The sequence below is a fragment of the Suncus etruscus genome, chromosome X (genome assembly GCF_024139225.1).
Source record: "Suncus etruscus isolate mSunEtr1 chromosome X, mSunEtr1.pri.cur, whole genome shotgun sequence".
Taxonomy (NCBI): domain Eukaryota; kingdom Metazoa; phylum Chordata; class Mammalia; order Eulipotyphla; family Soricidae; genus Suncus; species Suncus etruscus.
In genome coordinates, this window is record NC_064868.1 from 55,864,736 (window position 1) to 55,882,168 (window position 17,433).

General features: G+C 37.5%; 1 protein-coding gene across 4 annotated transcripts in view; it reads right to left on the bottom strand.

Annotated features, from left to right (window-relative positions):
• HUWE1 (HECT, UBA and WWE domain containing E3 ubiquitin protein ligase 1) overlaps positions 1-17,433 on the bottom strand; it is a 170,016-nt gene that overhangs the window by 94,789 nt on the left and 57,794 nt on the right. For all 4 annotated transcript variants that reach the window (XM_049767129.1, XM_049767132.1, XM_049767131.1 and 1 more), the window contains 12 exons: positions 16,806-16,905; positions 15,411-15,511; positions 14,815-14,965; positions 14,560-14,687; positions 13,852-13,992; positions 13,539-13,644; positions 12,215-12,343; positions 11,454-11,555; positions 10,813-10,893; positions 3,150-3,256; positions 1,850-2,027; positions 269-360 (listed from right to left, as the gene is read on the bottom strand). In XM_049767129.1, coding sequence (XP_049623086.1) covers positions 269-360; positions 1,850-2,027; positions 3,150-3,256; positions 10,813-10,893; positions 11,454-11,555; positions 12,215-12,343; positions 13,539-13,644; positions 13,852-13,992; positions 14,560-14,687; positions 14,815-14,965; positions 15,411-15,511; positions 16,806-16,905 — 1,416 coding nt within the window. The remainder of the gene's footprint in view (positions 1-268; positions 361-1,849; positions 2,028-3,149; positions 3,257-10,812; positions 10,894-11,453; positions 11,556-12,214; positions 12,344-13,538; positions 13,645-13,851; positions 13,993-14,559; positions 14,688-14,814; positions 14,966-15,410; positions 15,512-16,805; positions 16,906-17,433) is intronic.

The window sequence follows — 17,433 nt, forward strand, 5'->3', positions numbered from 1 at the left end:
GAAATGGTAGTAGGTCTCTTGTGAATTAGAAGAGTAACAGGGAGATTTACAAATAGCTGGCAAATTGTTAAATATTCTATATAAAAAATCAATATTTAAGTTACTTTAGGGTGTGTACAAAAGAACCCATAGTCATAGAGAAAATAAAGCAGAAATACTATACATGCATACATACAGGCATAATCCAAGAATCTAAATAACCTTTAGTAAGTCAAATCTTTTCCCCTTTCACTGCGCTTACACCCACATTTCACAATATTTTTCCCACCTTAATGATTGCAGTCGTTGCATCTGTTTTAAGTGTGGGCTGATGTCTCATAAGCTCATCAACAGCACTCCCAAGGTTGGATGCAGTATCTCCTTAAAGAAAATAAATAAACTGCTAGAAAAATTGAAGGGAATGTAGTCTGAGCGAATTTCTATGTCCAAATATAAGTAATTGATTCAGTTGTTTTCATTTTCTAATGCTGTGGCTTTCATCAAATGAATTCGCACCAGCCCTTACAACCAATCACTGGGAGAAGGAAGGAAAGTGTTCAGGTTTTTCGTGGTCTTATTTTTTGTTTTCAGTTTTGGTTTGGGGGCAACACCAAGCTGTGTTGTAAGTTTCTTACACACTGTATTCTCTGTTCCTCGCTAAACATTTTTTAAAAACTAATCATGTATGCTACATCCTATGTGGCAATTCTATTGTGAAATCTGAACTAGTACTGTAGAGTCAAAAGAAAATGCATTGCATTAAATCCCTCTTGCTGCACCAGTAATGAATGATATTGTCTAGGGCTGGGATGTAGATCATCAGTAGAGTACTTGACCTGCATGTTTGAGGCCCTGGGTTCGAAATCTGGCAATGCAAAGAAGATAATGCCTAGAATGCTGAAGGGAAAAAGCACATATTTTGAAGACTGATTTCTTTCTAGAAATCTACTTTCTTGATAACTGAAATTTCAGAATCATATTGCTATTCAATAATGATATGGCCAAAAGCACACTGAGGAAAAAGGTACCCTAATTTGTATCTATCTTAGAAATATGGCTACTAGAACAGAAGATTACAAGGATTCTCAGTACTCCCTAATTCCTATTGCTGCAGACTGAATAGTGAACTTAAAAAGCTTTTTGCTGGGCCGGAGTGGTGATGTTTGCCTTGACGTGCTAACCTAGGACGGACCATGGTTCGATCCCATATGGTTCCCCAAGCCAGGAGCAATTTCTGAGCACATAGTAATCCCTGAGCATCACTGGGTGTGGCCCAAAAAGAAAAGGAAAAAAAAGCTTTTTGCTTTCTACTACTCTTTTTTTTTTTTTTAGTTTTTGGGCCACACCCGGCAGTGCTCAGGGGTTACTCCTGGCTGTCTGCTCAGAAATAGCTCCTGGCAGGCACGGGGGACCATATGGGACACCGGGATTTGAACCAACCACCTTTGGTCCTGGATCGGCTGCTTGCAAGGCAAACTCTGCTGTGCTATCTCTCCGGGCCCTCTACTACTCATTTCTGATCACCACTATGACAGCATGTGTAACAGAGAACTATCAATTAGATGAAATATTATATTTATAATAATATAATAAAATTATATTAAATGTTATAAGCAGAGGCTAAGAAATAGTCCTTTCACTTTCTAAGTTATGGGTTCTTATGAATGCAAGACATGCATTTTACCATTGATCCCCATAAACAGCTCAGTGAAATATTCCTATCTTAATGTATGCTGATAAACTGTGTTAAACTTAACATACCAATCCGAAGAAATGATGAGATCAAAGAAAGGTTTCCCATGCCAACTGTTTTGATAAACATCTTATTTCCAGGCACAAGTTACTTGTAAGATAAATTCTGGAAACTTACCAAGGGGATCAGAACTCCTCCTCCGCCGCATAGCTGGAAGGTAATCTGGAGAGAGAAGAACTTTGAAGAGACGTTCAAAAGGCTGACATTGTACAAATGACTGAAGACCTCGGGCATTCAAGCAGAGAGCACTGAATACATTAGGTAGGGAGCCAAGGACTTCACGAGTAGCAGGAACCTGGAGAGAAAATAAAATGTGTGAAGACATCTAAAATAGATAGGAAACACTGGCAAATGGTGAGAATAAATCTTTCCCTTTTTATTGGTTTTGGGCCATACCCAAAGTAACTCAAGGGTTATTACTGGCTCTGAGCTCAGATTAGAGGGACCATGCAGGAATTGAACCCAGGTTGCCCACATGCAAGGCAAGCACCCTATCACTCAGAAAAGGGAAAAATTTTCATGGTCCCTTAAAACTTCTTTAGAAGTACAAAGGTGTAAAGATATACTTACACTTCATTGCAATTAATTTCTTATGCATCAGATATTTAAATTTGTCTACTAATAAGTTTTTTGGTCACATAGGGTAGGTTTTTTGGGATTCATTCTCAGTGTAGTGCTCAAGGAATCATAAGATACTATCAACTGAACACAAGTCTACCACTAGCAAAGCATACACTCCAATCTGTTGAGCTATCTCTAACCCCAATTTTAGTTATTTAGGTGACGGCACACACCTAGTTGTGGCTAGAGTTTACTCTTGGCTCTGCGATTAGGGAACACTCTGACAGGGAATAGGGGACCATGAGATATGCCAAGGATCAATCCAGGTCAATTGCATGCCTTCAAGTGTCTAATTTGCAGGGAGTAGTATACATGGAATATTCTTCACAGAATATCATAAAGAACTAATCTTTTTTTTTTTTTTTTTGGTTTTTGGGTCACACCCGGCAGCGCTCAGGGGTCCATATAAAATGCCGGGATTCGAATGACGGACCTTCTGCATGCAAGGCAAGCGCCTTACCTCCATGCTATCTCTCTGGCCCCAAGAACTAATCTTTTTTATTTTTATTTTTTTTTTGGTTTTTGGGCCACACCGGGCGGTGCTCAGGGGTTACTCCTGGCTGTCTGTTCAGAAATAGCTCCTGGCAGGCACGGGGGACCATATGGGATACCAGGATTCGAACCAACCACCTTTGGTCCTGGATCGGCTGCTTGCAAGGCAAACGCCGCTGTGCTATCTCTCCGGGCCTGGTAAGAACTAATCTTTTATGAAGGGTCTCTCAAGCAGTGCTCATGGGTCCAAGGTATGCAAAGCATACATTGATCCCTGTGCTACCCTACATCCCTTTATACTCACATCTTTGATAAGCAGTGCATGTAGCATGACATCTGTCAACCCATTGTCCTGGAGTGAGGAGAGCAGTGATGGTTCTTGAAATACAAACACAGTCACTACTTCCGTTGCTAAAAAAAAAAAAGATAAGAAAAATGGCAAATTGGTCTCAAAGGTACTAAAATTATAACATTTGAGGCCAGATAGATAGTACAGCAGATAGGTAGTACTGCATGGCTGACCCAAGTGTTATCCCTAGCATCCCAAATAATTCCGAGTCTGCTAGAAGTAATCCCTGAGAATCATTTGGTATGCCCCGCACTAACCCAATAAGTAAAATCAGAATCCATAAAAATACCACACCTTAAAACAGTCATTGTGGATTGTATGATACTTGTGCTTAGAATCAAAGTCCATAATTGTGTTCATCAAAGATTAATCATTTGAAAGAATTAAACACCCCTCAGATTTGGACACTGGTGAACAGATTGATATTGAAATATTGTATGTCTAAAACTCAATAATATAAACTTTGGTATGTAAAATGATTAAATTTAAAAAAATTCAAAAATCCAACACTCATATTTTTTTTTGTTTTTTTTTTTTGGGTCACACCTGGAAGTGCTCAGACATCACTCCTGGCAGGCTCTAGGGGCCATATGAGATGCCAATATTCAAACCACCATCCATTCTGTATCAGCTGCATGCAAGGCAAATGCCCTACTGTTGTGCTATCTCTCCGCCCCCCCCCACCCTCGTTAAATTTATGGGCACTGTATACATATAATGACGAGCTAGTAATATCTGTAATGAATACTAAAGTATGGTAGGAGAGGTATCATAAATGCTTTCATAAAAATTTAAGGTTAATTGGAAAAAATAGCCATAAGCAAGTATGTTTGTTATAGGACAAATGTGAAGTATATGCTAACACATCAAATTAATACTTAAATATATTTATTAAGATGTTATTCTTATGAGCATATTTTTGTTGGGGGCCACACCCAGCAGTGCTCAGGGGTTACCCCTGTTCTACACTCAGAAATCACTCTTGGTATGGGATGCTGAGGATCAAACCTGGGTCTGTCCTGGGTCGGTTGCATGCAAAGCAAATGTCCTACTGCTGTGCTACCACTCTGGTTCCTCTTATGAGCACACTTTTCTTTAACTTCCAAGTAATTTTTTAGTATTTTGCTCTCCAGATGTTGAGTTTTAAACCACCCTTCTGTATATGATGTTATTTTTTGCCTTACTGCATTCTAATTTGATCTCAACATTTATGACTTTTTGTTTGTTTGTTTTTGGGTCACACCTGACAGGCTCAGGGGACCATACGGGATGCCGAGATTTGAACCACCATCCTTCATCTCTCCGGCCCCCTAACGTTTATGACTTTTGTGTGTTCCAGCATGTGTTCTAATCTGAAAAAATATAGACTGAAGTAGAATGTTTATTTTGGGTTGGAGAAGCAATAAAAAACCTGCTAAAGTCTTTGGCTAGGGTCTTCTAATGTCTCGTTTAAGATCAATTTTTCCACTATAAATTTTATGTCTGATTGATTTCATGGTCAAAGTAGGGGTATTAAAAGATTCCTACTGGGGCTGGAGCAGTAGTACAGTGGGTAGGGTGTTTGCCTTGCATATGGTCGATCTAGGACAGACCCCGGCATCCCATATGGTGCCCCAAGCCTCTCAAGAGCGATTTTTGAGCACAGAGCCAAGAGTAACCCCTGAGCACCGCTGGGTGTAGCCCCAGAACCTAAATAAATAATAAATGTTTAAAACAAGATTCCCACTATTACACTGCAAATGTTAGCTGCTACTTTAGATCTTTTGGTGCCCCTTCTTTGGTGTATATTTGCAATGCAGCAGTAGTTCCTGTTAATATATTCAGCCCTTAATCACTACATATCTTATTTTATTTATAATCTACATCACCTTATTTTACTTGTAACCTATTTTCACATGGCTGTCACTGTTTTATGACTGATATTTGCCTGGTGGCTTTCCAAAACTTTATGTTGAGCCTGTAATTATCATTGAGATTCAAGTGGGTCTTCTATAAGCAGAAGGATGGATTTTATAAGCTGATCCATCTGACTACTCTGAGACTTTTGGTTGATATAATTAAGGTCATGGATGTTTAGTGTTTGTGAAGTTACTGATAAAGGAATTTATAGTCATTTTTGTTTACAGAACCTGGGTGGTATTACAGTTTGCCTTTAATCATATTTTCGCCCAGTGTTCTTTTGGTATCTGACTGTTGCGCAATTGACCAAATTGAACTTGCCTCTTTTTGTTGGGTTTGTCAAAATACTTTTATCATAATAAAGCTGCCATGAAGTTTGCATCCAGAGATCTAAGTTTATATCCCCATTCTAATTTAAACAAGTAAATTTCAGCTTCATATCATTCTTTCCCACATTCGTTTTTCTTTGTGTATTTGCTTTTTTGGGGGGGGTCATACCCGGTTGCATTCAGGGGTTACTCTTGACTCTTTCCTCAGAAAGCACTCCTGGCAGGTTCAGGGGACCATAAAAGATGCTGGGGATTGAACCTGGGTCAGCTGTGTACAAGGCAAATGCTCTACCCACTGTTCTATTGCTCTCAGCCCCACATTTATGTTTTACAAGGGGATGGAACAGTCATAAAACATTTACCTTACACATGGCCAACCCAATTTTGATCCCTAGCATCTAATATAGTCTACCAAGCAACTACTAGTAGTTAATTCCTCAGTATAGAGACAGCAGTAGTAAACTCAGAGCACTTCTGAGTTGGGGCAAACATACCCCTCTCATCACAAAAAAAAAAATCAAGAATACTACTTTAGAGTTTTTCCTTTTCTTGGCTTAGTGGCTCTTAAATTCTTAATTGGGCTACAAAGTTTTAAATTGGAGCTTTGATTCTGAGTTATAACTAAAGTTAGAAGTTATCAACCTTACAAACCTTATTTGGCTTACAGCATTTTTCAGGAAAAAAAATATCACTCAGTGTATTCAAGAACCTTTTTTGGGGGAGATGGTTTGAGCCACACTTGGCAGCACTCAGGATTTACTCCTGACTCTGTACTCAGAAATCAATCTTCTGGGGCAGGAGTGGTGGTGCTAGAGGTAAGGCATCTGCCTTGCAAGTGCTAGCCCAGGGTGGACAGCAGTTCGATCCCCCGGCATCCCATAGTAACCCCCAAGCCAGGAGTAACCCTGGAGCGTCAATGGGTGTGGCCCAAAAACAAACAAAAAACAGAAATCAATCTTGGCAGGCTTGGAGAACCATATTGGATGCCAGGGATTGAATCTGGGTCAGCAGCATGCAAGGCAAATGCCCTACTGCTGTGCTATCTACAGCAGCCCCCAAGGAACGCTATATTCTTGAAGTGAACAAACAACTTTTAATCAGTGTCTTTTTTTGAATATGGGTTTATTTTGTTTGGAATGCTTTGAACTTCCTGGAGTGGACAGAGGTCTACTTCCTCAGATTAGGGAAGCTCTTGGTCATTGTTTATTCGATCATAATTTCTTCTGTTTTTTCTTATATTTCTTTCTTTTATACCATGAAGATGCAAATAGTTTAATCTTGATTGTACATCATGAATTTCTTTAACTCTGGGAGTATCTCTTTGATGATGTCTTTGACAGTTGATTCTTCCTGGAGATCTCCTTCCTGGGTTTCTGGGACTCCAATGACTCTTATGTTGTTTCTGTTGAGTTTATCAAAGACTTCTATTTTCATCTGTTTGCATGCCTTGAGTACTTTTTCCATTGCCTGTTCATTTGTCTTAAGGTTTTTTTCCAATTTCTTCTGTTCTGTTGAGTTTTTCTGCATCACATCTTCCAGTACTCCGAGATTCTCTCCTCAGCTGCTGATACCCTGTTGGCGAGGCTATCCATTGAGGTTTTCAGTTGAGCGACCGTGTTTTTCAGATCTGTTATTTCAGTTTGGAGTTTTCTGATTTCTGTCTTTGTGTTCTACGAACATATTCCATATTTCTATTCTAAACTCCTTATCTGAAAGGTTAATCAGGTGGTTGGAATTTATTAGGTCATCCGAGCTTTCGTCTTCATTCTCTGTGGATGGTGTTTGCCTGCGAGTTTTCCCCATTGTCACGTTTGTAGTGTGGTTTTTCCTGCGTGTTGTGGTGGGGTTCATTGGTTAGAAAGAGTGTGGCGCTCTTCTGCTGCCTCTAGTTGACAGTCCTCAGAGTGCTCATCATAAATTTCTTGGGGTTTTTTTTCCCACCAAAATTTTTTCCAATTTTTTAAAACTCTGCTCTAATTTGATGACTTTCTACTTATCTGTGAGTTCATTAGTTAAATCTGACTTCTGACACTTAGTTCTTAATCACCTGTAGCATGTTTACTACCATAATGTGTTTTGTGTTAAAAATTTTGAATTCTTGTTTTGAGGAAAACTGTCCAACCAGTGCTCCAGAGATCCAGGTACCAAAGGTGATACTCAGCCAATCAGGCAAGTCATTCAATGCAAGAGCCTGAGGAAGTATTGCTCCTCAGGCTCTGCAACATCAGGGATACGTGGGGTGCTGAGGGTCTGGCAGTGTTCAGGAATATTCGATATTATATCCTGGCCCAAATTTCTATATTCTTTAGCTCAAATATTTGTTTCATATTGTCTTATACTTTCTCTGTCCTTGCTATCTTTCTATTTAATCCCTCATTTCACAAAGCATCCTTAGGGTTGCTGCTTTAAATTCTTCATCAGAATGTGACAACATATACCCTAGGCCAATAATGGCTAACCTTGCCAGCTGCAAGGCCTTCACTTGCCATCGCAATGGCACACAGGAAGGGGTCTGCAATTATGATATGCAGTGTGGTGGGAGGGGAGTGTGCCGGTGTCTGCTTTGCCGCTCACCTGGCAACAGGGCCGGACTGGCCATTGGGAGGACAGGGCATTGTGCGGCAGTTTGAGCACTTGGGCTTAAAAAGGTCAGCTAGACTGCCCTAGACTAATGATTATCAATTTTATTTCCAACTGTGTCCCTCTTCTTCCCTGACCTAGAAATTGGCACCCTATTCTGATGCCACAGTCTTCCTTTCTATTTATGGTATTAAGTAGATCCTTCTTGCAATAGCCTGGGGGACTACAAGGGGCTCACATAATCCTCAATTGAGAAATAAATACTGCCTCAGACTACCTATAAAGTATTTTTATTTATCTAGTTTGACAAAAATGGGAATATTGAGCCTTCTTTTCAGTAAGCAACATTATCTTTGAAAATGAAAACTAAGGCATATGCAATTTTGAAATATAAACTCATCATATTCAGATGAGCAGACAATTCACAACTCTTGCTCAAGTACTAAGCCAAACATCACAATGCCTTCAAAGCTGCAACAATGGAAGAGGAACACCGAAGTTTTATAACTGAAAAATAGTCATTGGTATTAAACTACCTAGGATCATTTCAAGGTAAAGCTAGGTATGTTTTAAAGGAAACTCTTGTTTAACGAGTCAATAATACATGAAAGGTATCTGAAAAGTTCAATAAGCCAGAGCAGCCATTTATACTACCAAAATTCTCTCCAAGAGTTTCAGACCCATCAAGTAACCTATCTCCTTGTGATTGGGATAAAAGGCTCTATAGTGTAATTATGGAGGACTAATTGCTGACCCATTTTTCTTTGATTTGCAAATTTGGCCAAGTACAAGTTTTCTATAAGAACCTCAGAAACAGCATAACAGACTCTATAAAAGAAATCTATCCCTATTGGCTTATGTTTCAGTGTTTGATGTTTCCTATCCTCTTCTCCAACCATCCAGGTAAGTCCTCTTTTGTGTGATCTGGCAATGGATTTCAGACATGGTTCTTGCTGCCTTTTTTTAAACTTCTCTTTCTCTGGTGTTTGGGCCACACCAGGTAGTAGTTAGGGGCAAACTCTGTCCTGAGAAGTTAAACTTGCTGAGCTATCTCTCCAAACCTTAACTTCGTGTATCTATAAAAAGCTCTTACTTTTCTCTCTCTATTGCTAGGTTTTAAATCACTGAGATATCTTGCCGGGTATCTATAGCTAAAATAGGGAAACTACATTGAACTTGCCATATGAACCTAACATTGATGGGGAGTTTCTCTGTGTTGTCATAGGAGAAATTCCATAAATTTATAATGAGAAATACAAACTTGTAATGACATCAAACTTAATGGTCATATACCAGATTTTTTCATTGGGGGGGGGCATATCTGGCAGTGCTTGGGGTTTACTCCTGGCTCTATGCTCAGAAATTGCTCCTGGCAGGCTCAGGGGAACATATGGGATGCCGGGATTCGAACCTTCGTCCTTCTGCATGCAAGGCAAACACCCTACCTCCATGCTATCTCTCATGCCCCCAAATACCAGAGTTTATCTGAGTTCAAGAATAAAACAAGGGCCCGGAGAGATAGCACAGCGGCGTTTGCCTTGCAAGCAGCTGATCCAGGACCAAAGGTGGTTGGTTCGAATCCTGGTGTCCCATACGGTCCCCCGTGCCTGCCAGGAGCTATTTCTGAGCAGATAGCCAGGAGTAACCCCTGAGCACCGCCGGGTGTGGCCCAAAAACCAAAAAAAAAAAATAAAAAATAAAAAAAACTGTTTTATTTCTCACCATTCTATTATGAACAAAGCAAATCAATGTAGTAGGAGCAAAAATGAGAAAAAAACATTAAAATTAAGAAATCAACAAAAGCATCCTGAACTATTTATGTTTAAATCACAGGAACTAAATATGCAAAATCTTGGAGCTGGAGAGATAGTAGAGTGCTTGGCTTGACTACATCAAGTTCAGTTCCCAGTATTCTAAGTAGTCTCCTGAACACTGCAAGAAGTGATCCCTGAGTACCACCAGGTGTGCTCCCAACCACAAAAATTGTCAGCAAGGGAGTAAGTCACAGAAACCTAACAAATATCCCCACACTTCCAGACCCCCAAAGTTTTAGAACAAAGTTTTCCTCATTTCCACAACACTGAGTGAATTTACAGTTTTCAGCAGAACTCTAGAATGTATGCATCTATTTTTTCTTGAATAATCATGAATTGTAGGAACTGTAAGGACTCAATAAATGTAATGAAAATCAAGACTGAACAAGTACCAATGTGAAACTGCAAAGAAATTTCTTACAAAAATCTAAAAAGTGCCTACAGCACTTCAAAACTATATTTGTTGCCGTGAGAAACTATATTCTTTAGATCTGATATTTAATTATGAGAATGGAAAAAAAATCTGTGAATTTCCCAAACAAGAACAAGGCCACAAACACTAGCACTTAATAAAAATGATTATCACATTTGCATCAAATTGTACAAAAAGCCAATGCTTGTATATAATAAATGATATATTATTAGAAGGTATCTTTGCCATTTTAAAGGTGAATATTCTTTTTTTTTTTTGGGCCACACCCATTTGATGCTCAGGGGTTACTCCTGGCTAAGCTCTCAGAAATTGCCCCTGGCTTGGGGGGACCATATGGGACATGGGGGGGGTGAAACCACGGTCCTTCCTTGGCTAGCGGTTGCAAGGCAGACACCTTACCTCTAGCGCCACCTCACAGCCCCAAAGGTGAATATTCTTAAAACCAAATTTTAGCTTTTTCTTTCATTACCAAGTCAAAAATTAATAAATCATCAGTATACACACAATAGAAAAAGCCATGCCAGATTATTAGACTGATATCAACAAATATAAACTTTACTTACCTAATAGGAAGAGTGATGGACCATAGTATTCTGCATTGCTGATGATGTGTTTCAGGGAGGTAGGGAGAGAACCATCCATCACTAAGATAAAAGTAAATAATAAGATAATATGATCAACCTGCTGGGTATAAGATCCACGCACTATTATCAGAAAACACTAATATTTAAAATATTGTTTTTCATGTTCTATTACAAATTTATGCACTGTTCATGCAATAACTTTTTTTTGGTTTTGGGCCACACCCGGTGATGCTCAGGGATTATTCCTGGCTATGCGCTCAGAAATCACCGTGACTTGGGGGGCCACATGGGATGCCAGGAAATCTAACCTCTCGGTCTGTCCTAGGTCTGATGCACGCAAGGCAAACACCCTACTGCTGCACCACTGTTCCAGCTCCGCAGTAACTTTTTAATAGTGGTTCAAAGAATCAAGAATATTCTGAGAGTAGGGTAATAGGCTATAACTAGCAGTCAGAAAGCTGGTAAAAGAAAAAAAATCATTCAAAATCCAGAGATTAAAGGCTACTCAAAATGGTAAAGCATTTTCCTAAATCTGACTTATAAGAAAATAGTAGCCAAAACCTATGAATGACCAATTTTGAGACACAAATATCCTTCTAGAAAGGTCTAGAATTAAATACCATGTCGTATGCCATCTGAAAAAGCAGGATCTTGAATGGCCTTCTTGAGGAAATTCAACATGGATTTAAGAAGAGCTGCTCGTTGTGGAATACACTGGACACCTGACACGGAAGACAGAAATAATTATAGTGTTTTTACTACTAGACAGTAATGAACATGGATACTTTTTATGACCCAGATTTTCTTATGTACTAGCTGATATTCAAGATGAGATCTTAGATCTTAGTAAGAGCATTCTAAACTTTTAAATTGGAAAAATAAACTACCTAGAACTACATAAAATAAATACTAAAACAAAAAAACTTAGGGGCTGGACAGGAAAAGACATAGATTGTGCCATTCACACAGCTGACCTGCTCCACCCCTAAACCCTGTCTGGAGTGATCACTCAATACAGAACCAGGAGTAAGTCTGTTAGTTGTGTTACCCACCAAAAAAAACCTTAAACGTAACAAAAGTTTTAATGTGAAAAGATTAGTTCTTTGATCATTAATTAGTTCCTGTTTCAGCTGCCCAGCTAGCTCCATCGGTAGAGCATGAGACTCTTAATTAGTTCCTGTTTCATTTTACCTCCAACACGACTACTTTGATATAATAATGCAAATGGAAAATACTACAAAATGAGAAAATTGACAACAGAATGGCAAAGTAACATACAACAGAAAAGGCAAGCTTCCCTTAACTCTCAAAGCACAGTTCTTCATTAGCAAGTTATTCACCCCATATATAAAATAATGTGTTTATATACAGGTCTACATACCAGGACGAGGGCCAGGACCAGAAGAGATGAAAGCACTGCTACTAGAACATGATGCCCTTAATTCAATTTCCAGCCGCTGCTCCATAGAGAGGGATGAACCTGGACTACTTTCCATAGTAACATCTGCAACTATGTAAATTACACGAACTAGTCAGAATAAAGAGTCAACATTCAAAAGAAACATGCTGGAGAAAAATTTTTAACATGAATGGAATGCTATCAAAATGGAGGAACAGATGACTGAAAGCCAAAATAAGAACATAAAACATAAAAATACATCACTACTCAAGACATGTAATCAAACATAATCGTAATATAAAATATGGCAGAAAAAAAACAATGTAGTTTCATATCCTACAGTTAAATAGATAGACCTTTTGAAAAACTACATAATAAAAACATGAAAATTACTAAGAATTAATACTTAAAATACAAAGAATGTCACATTGAACAATTTAAGTTGAATGGTTTATCATAACTCATCTTTTAAACTTTAAACTATATATATAACTCAGGTATCTAAAGTCATACCAAAGAAGCATCTAGATTGGATAGGAATGAACAGTCACATTTCACCTTATTCACTTTCATTTTATACTTTGTATAGATCCTTATAATTTAGGAAATACAATACAATTCCACTCATAATAACTGCTAACATTTCGAAATACTTTTTTTTTTCTAAATCACTTTTCTGATTAAACCAGTCCTTCACTGGACAATTTTTAAATAGATCCTCTTTTCCAAGACAGCTGATAGCTTCAGAGGACCCATTTTAGAGCCTACATTATCCTTGTCTTTGCCAAACCATATTCTAAATGCATATAGATAATGAAGATATAACAGGGACCAAAACAGTATCCTGATCTAACAAACTTAAATCAAGGATAATTCCAAGAGAGCTCAGAGGACTCTGCAGTAGCAGAGATTCAGCACGGGATCTTTGCACACCATGCATGCACTCTAGCCGTTTGAGCTCTCTCGTTTGCATCTATACATTTCACTAGAAATAAAATGAACCAATACTTAAGAAAACAATACTTAAGTCCTGAAATAAATTAGATTAACATCTAAGTGATTGTTGTTGGTCTCTAATGCAGCTCTACCACTTGTGCTTCGCCATTTACCTCCATTTCCACCATTTATGCCTTTTTTCTAATAATAAAAAAACAGGCAAATAAGTTTTGCAGAAACAAAGCTGTGTTGATGATGAAAATATATACCTGAATCAACAATACACTTTAGAGTTTATAGGAAAGAATGAAAACTGGGGATTAGATGACAGAAAAGTGTCAACTACAAAAACACTGAATAACTATTTTACCATCCATATCAGTTTCCATTTCTTCTCCCTCTTGGGCAGTACTGGGTCTCTGGATCTTTGGCTTGATCACAAATGGACATTCTTTTCGGCACAAATCTACTTCATGCTATGATGAAGGGGAAAATAGTAAGAAAACTTTATATCCACACACAACGAAGGGTTAAAAAATAAGTACAATTAAAGTATAATGCAAGCAGATTGAACTGGTTTATAAAAACAGAAGGAATAAGGTAGATCTTTATGGTAAAATAATTCCTAGTTTCAGTTCTCACTTGGAATATGTCTATACAAAGAAAACCTTATATAATGGTACCTCAAGTCTATAAATGAAGATAGAAAGTCCACTATGGGATTGAAAAGCTGCCATGTCCAAATTGGTGATGAGGTCTACCACTCTGACAGCTCGGGTGACAAACGTTATCTGGTCCTGTTCATCACCAAGAAACTTTATGACCTACCAGGGAAAAATAGCAAAACCAATCAAATGAAAAATGCAAAGTATAAATAATAAACTCTTGAAAACATGCAACCTAGGATCAAAAGGACACAACACAAGTGAAAAACTAGGTTTACTTGATTTGGGGGATTTGCCAAATGACAATACTATCTCTTTTGCAATTCAATCTCCTAAAGTAATAACAATACAAATTACTAATGAACTAATAAATTTTCATCAACACAAATCTACTTTACATTAAGATCCAGATAATAAAATCCAGGTAATAAAATCCTTCATATACACCAAATTTAAAAACAGCATTAAATATGAAGGAAGACTGAAGCTGGTATCCAGTATGCAACATGAATACGAATCTTTACATTTATTTTTATAGTAGTAACAAAGATCATGATTAAAGAATTACTTGACTAGTAACTAGCACCTCCTCACAATCAATTACAACAGACAGAATTATGGTCAATTCTTAATAACCTTTTGTTTGCATTACCTACTCTGTGAATCATTCCACCTCTCTACACTCTAAATTTATTTCACACAAATATATTTCAAAAAGTAGAGCACCTTCAATAAGGCTTCCATCATTCCACAGGAGACCAAAGCTTCACCACCAGCATCATAACTGGCCAGATGGTATAAAAAAGAGAAGAGAGCAGTGGCAAATTGGTGAGGATATGGGTCCATGGAAGGATCTATCAGGGAGATTGAGAGAAAAAGAGCTTGCTCAGAATTTGATGTAAAGCTGGTAGAATTTTACAAATAGACGAGCATACGTTTCCTTTCATTGATTAAACAGTTGACTTAAAACATTAAACTTACCAATCATGGCCTGGATACAATTCCGCACAAGTACAGGTAAAAATCCATGGTAGGAGGCAGTTCCAGTACAGTCAATAATACTGCTCAGTTTGGGGGTTCTCTCTAGATGGACAATTGATGTTAATGTCCGCAAAGAAGCAGCTTTAATCTCCTGAACAGAGTAAATGTGGAATGTGTCAAATAGGAAGTAAGAATAGACAAAGTTGCTAATAATATAATCTCTAAATTTTAAGATATTAACTTTTTTTGGCTTTGAGGTCACATCCAATGGCACTCAGGGGTTACTCCTGCTGTGTTCAGAAATTACTGCTGGCAGGCTCAAGAGACCAGGTGGGATACAGGGAATTGAACTTGGGCTGGCTGCATGCAAGGCAAACACCCTACCTACTATAGTATTGCTCCAGTCCATAGAGATTAAAATTTTAAATTCTACCGATATTGCTTGGGAAAGACAGAGGTCTATTGAGAATATAGTGAAATCCTGGCATCTATTAATTTTGCAGCAAAATATCCAAAGAAGCAGAAGGCCAACAATTTAATAATTGGGTTCTTTCTAAAGAATACGTAGAGCCTGAAATACACAGAACAATACTTACCATAAGCTGTTTATCTGTTATCTGAAGGACATCTACCAATTCTTCTATCAACCCATTATATAAGATACTGTTTGCTGACTCCTGCAAAGCATTGGAATACACTGCAAAAGGAGAAACAAACACTGTAGGCAAGAGGCAGTGGTCAATCCACTGCCCAGTCACAAATCTGTTGGTACGTACTGTTTTTATAAAATTATTCCCTTTTCAATAGCATTATAAGGCAGAATCCTAGAGAACTGGACGGCAAAATGACATTAAAATACCCATCAAACTGGAAGGTTCATCTATGAATGTCATTACTAATCTTTAGAAAAGTTTTGAAAATATAAAAGGCAATACAAAGAAAAATTAATTCTTTTTGACATCATTATTTCTAACTATTATGCTCTGAAAAGGAACTTTTATTTTAGTCTCTTGAAGTTGTTTCAGTATTTTATGGACATACATATACAAATCGTAAGTAACAGATCTATGTTCATTTTGTAAGAAAAATCTGAGCCTGTGTAATACTTTCTCGACAAACCGAAAGGAAAGTTATAATGAACAATTTCCCCCAAAGTGTAAACTACCAGGATCAGATTAAATTTGTTCATTTTTAACAAACATTTACTGAGAATATATCAACATGCCAGAAGAAAATGCTAGATATGGTATGAGTACATAAGAATAGAAATGGCAATTTAACGAACTTATTAATAGACAAATATTAACATAAAGGTCAACAATATTTAATCGTAGCTACCATTTTATACCTTTTGTACCTAGTATATGCGATGAGTAAGCTAACTCTCATATCAGCCTACAAATTAAGTACTGTTAAGTACTGTTCCTATATTAAGAAAACTCTCCAAAAGGAAAAAGGATAAGCATGGACTAATTATTTTACAACAAATATGCTTTTTATTCTATTAATCTACAAAAGTAAAATAAATGGCAATGAATAATTAATATTTTTATTTATTTAAAAACTATGCTCCAGCTGCCAGTAGGTACAGTTCTTGCCTTACTTTTGGGCAACCCAGGTTTAATCACCATTACCACAATTCCAAAGCAGAGTAAGGAGTAAACCCTGAGCAGTTAGAGATGTGTCCCAACTACCCCTTCAAATTATACTCCTACTAGGACAGAAGACGAAGACAAAACGGCAGTGGTTATCTCTTAAGTGGAAGATAACTACATTTAAGTTCCCATCATAAATTAAATAAAGACTAAACTCACAGGATAGCATATTCTATTTCTGTTCCAACATTAAAGAGCTCAATGATAAAAACAATGAATAGGAATACTAGGATCTTACCAGCTATAAATCAATTGAGCCTGACAGGAATAGAGTTGATTTCAAAGGAAATCAAAATGCCTGATTAGAAACCTGTCCATTATACTACCTTTTCTTACCTAATATAGATATAGCATGCAGCCTGGCCTGAACAGCTTGCAATCGCTTCCTGTGATTAGAAAAGCCATGAGCCAGCCGTATGTGTGTAAATAACAGCATCTGTTTTAAGAAAAAAAAAAAAGCTAAATCAGAAAGTCAATAAAAAGGTGAATATAATTTGAGACAAAATTGTTCCTATTGAGGCTACTTAGTAAAATGACTGCTTCAAAATGGAATAAATAAATGCATAATATTCCAACAGAAGCCAAGTACTATCATTAGGAAACAAAGGTGGGTATTTGGCAAGTTGAAATTGTGATTAATCAAATATTTGATCACCATCACGTGATCAGGAATAGGAATAAATTCTTTAGACTATAACATAACTTTATAAATAAACTAATATCAATTTATTTTGAAAAGGGAAGGAAAGGAAGAGAGCAGGAAGAAGAAAGAGGGCAAAGGAAGGGAAGCGAGGGGAAAAGAAGACAATAAGATAAGTAAATGGGGGAAGAGGCACATACACAGGATCTTATGAAGTAAAAGAAAAGAATTACACATTGTGGAAGATCCTAGAATGGGAACATTTATTGGATACTCATGGTAACTAAGGCAGCTTTTATTTTCCTAAAGGTATTTATTAAGTGC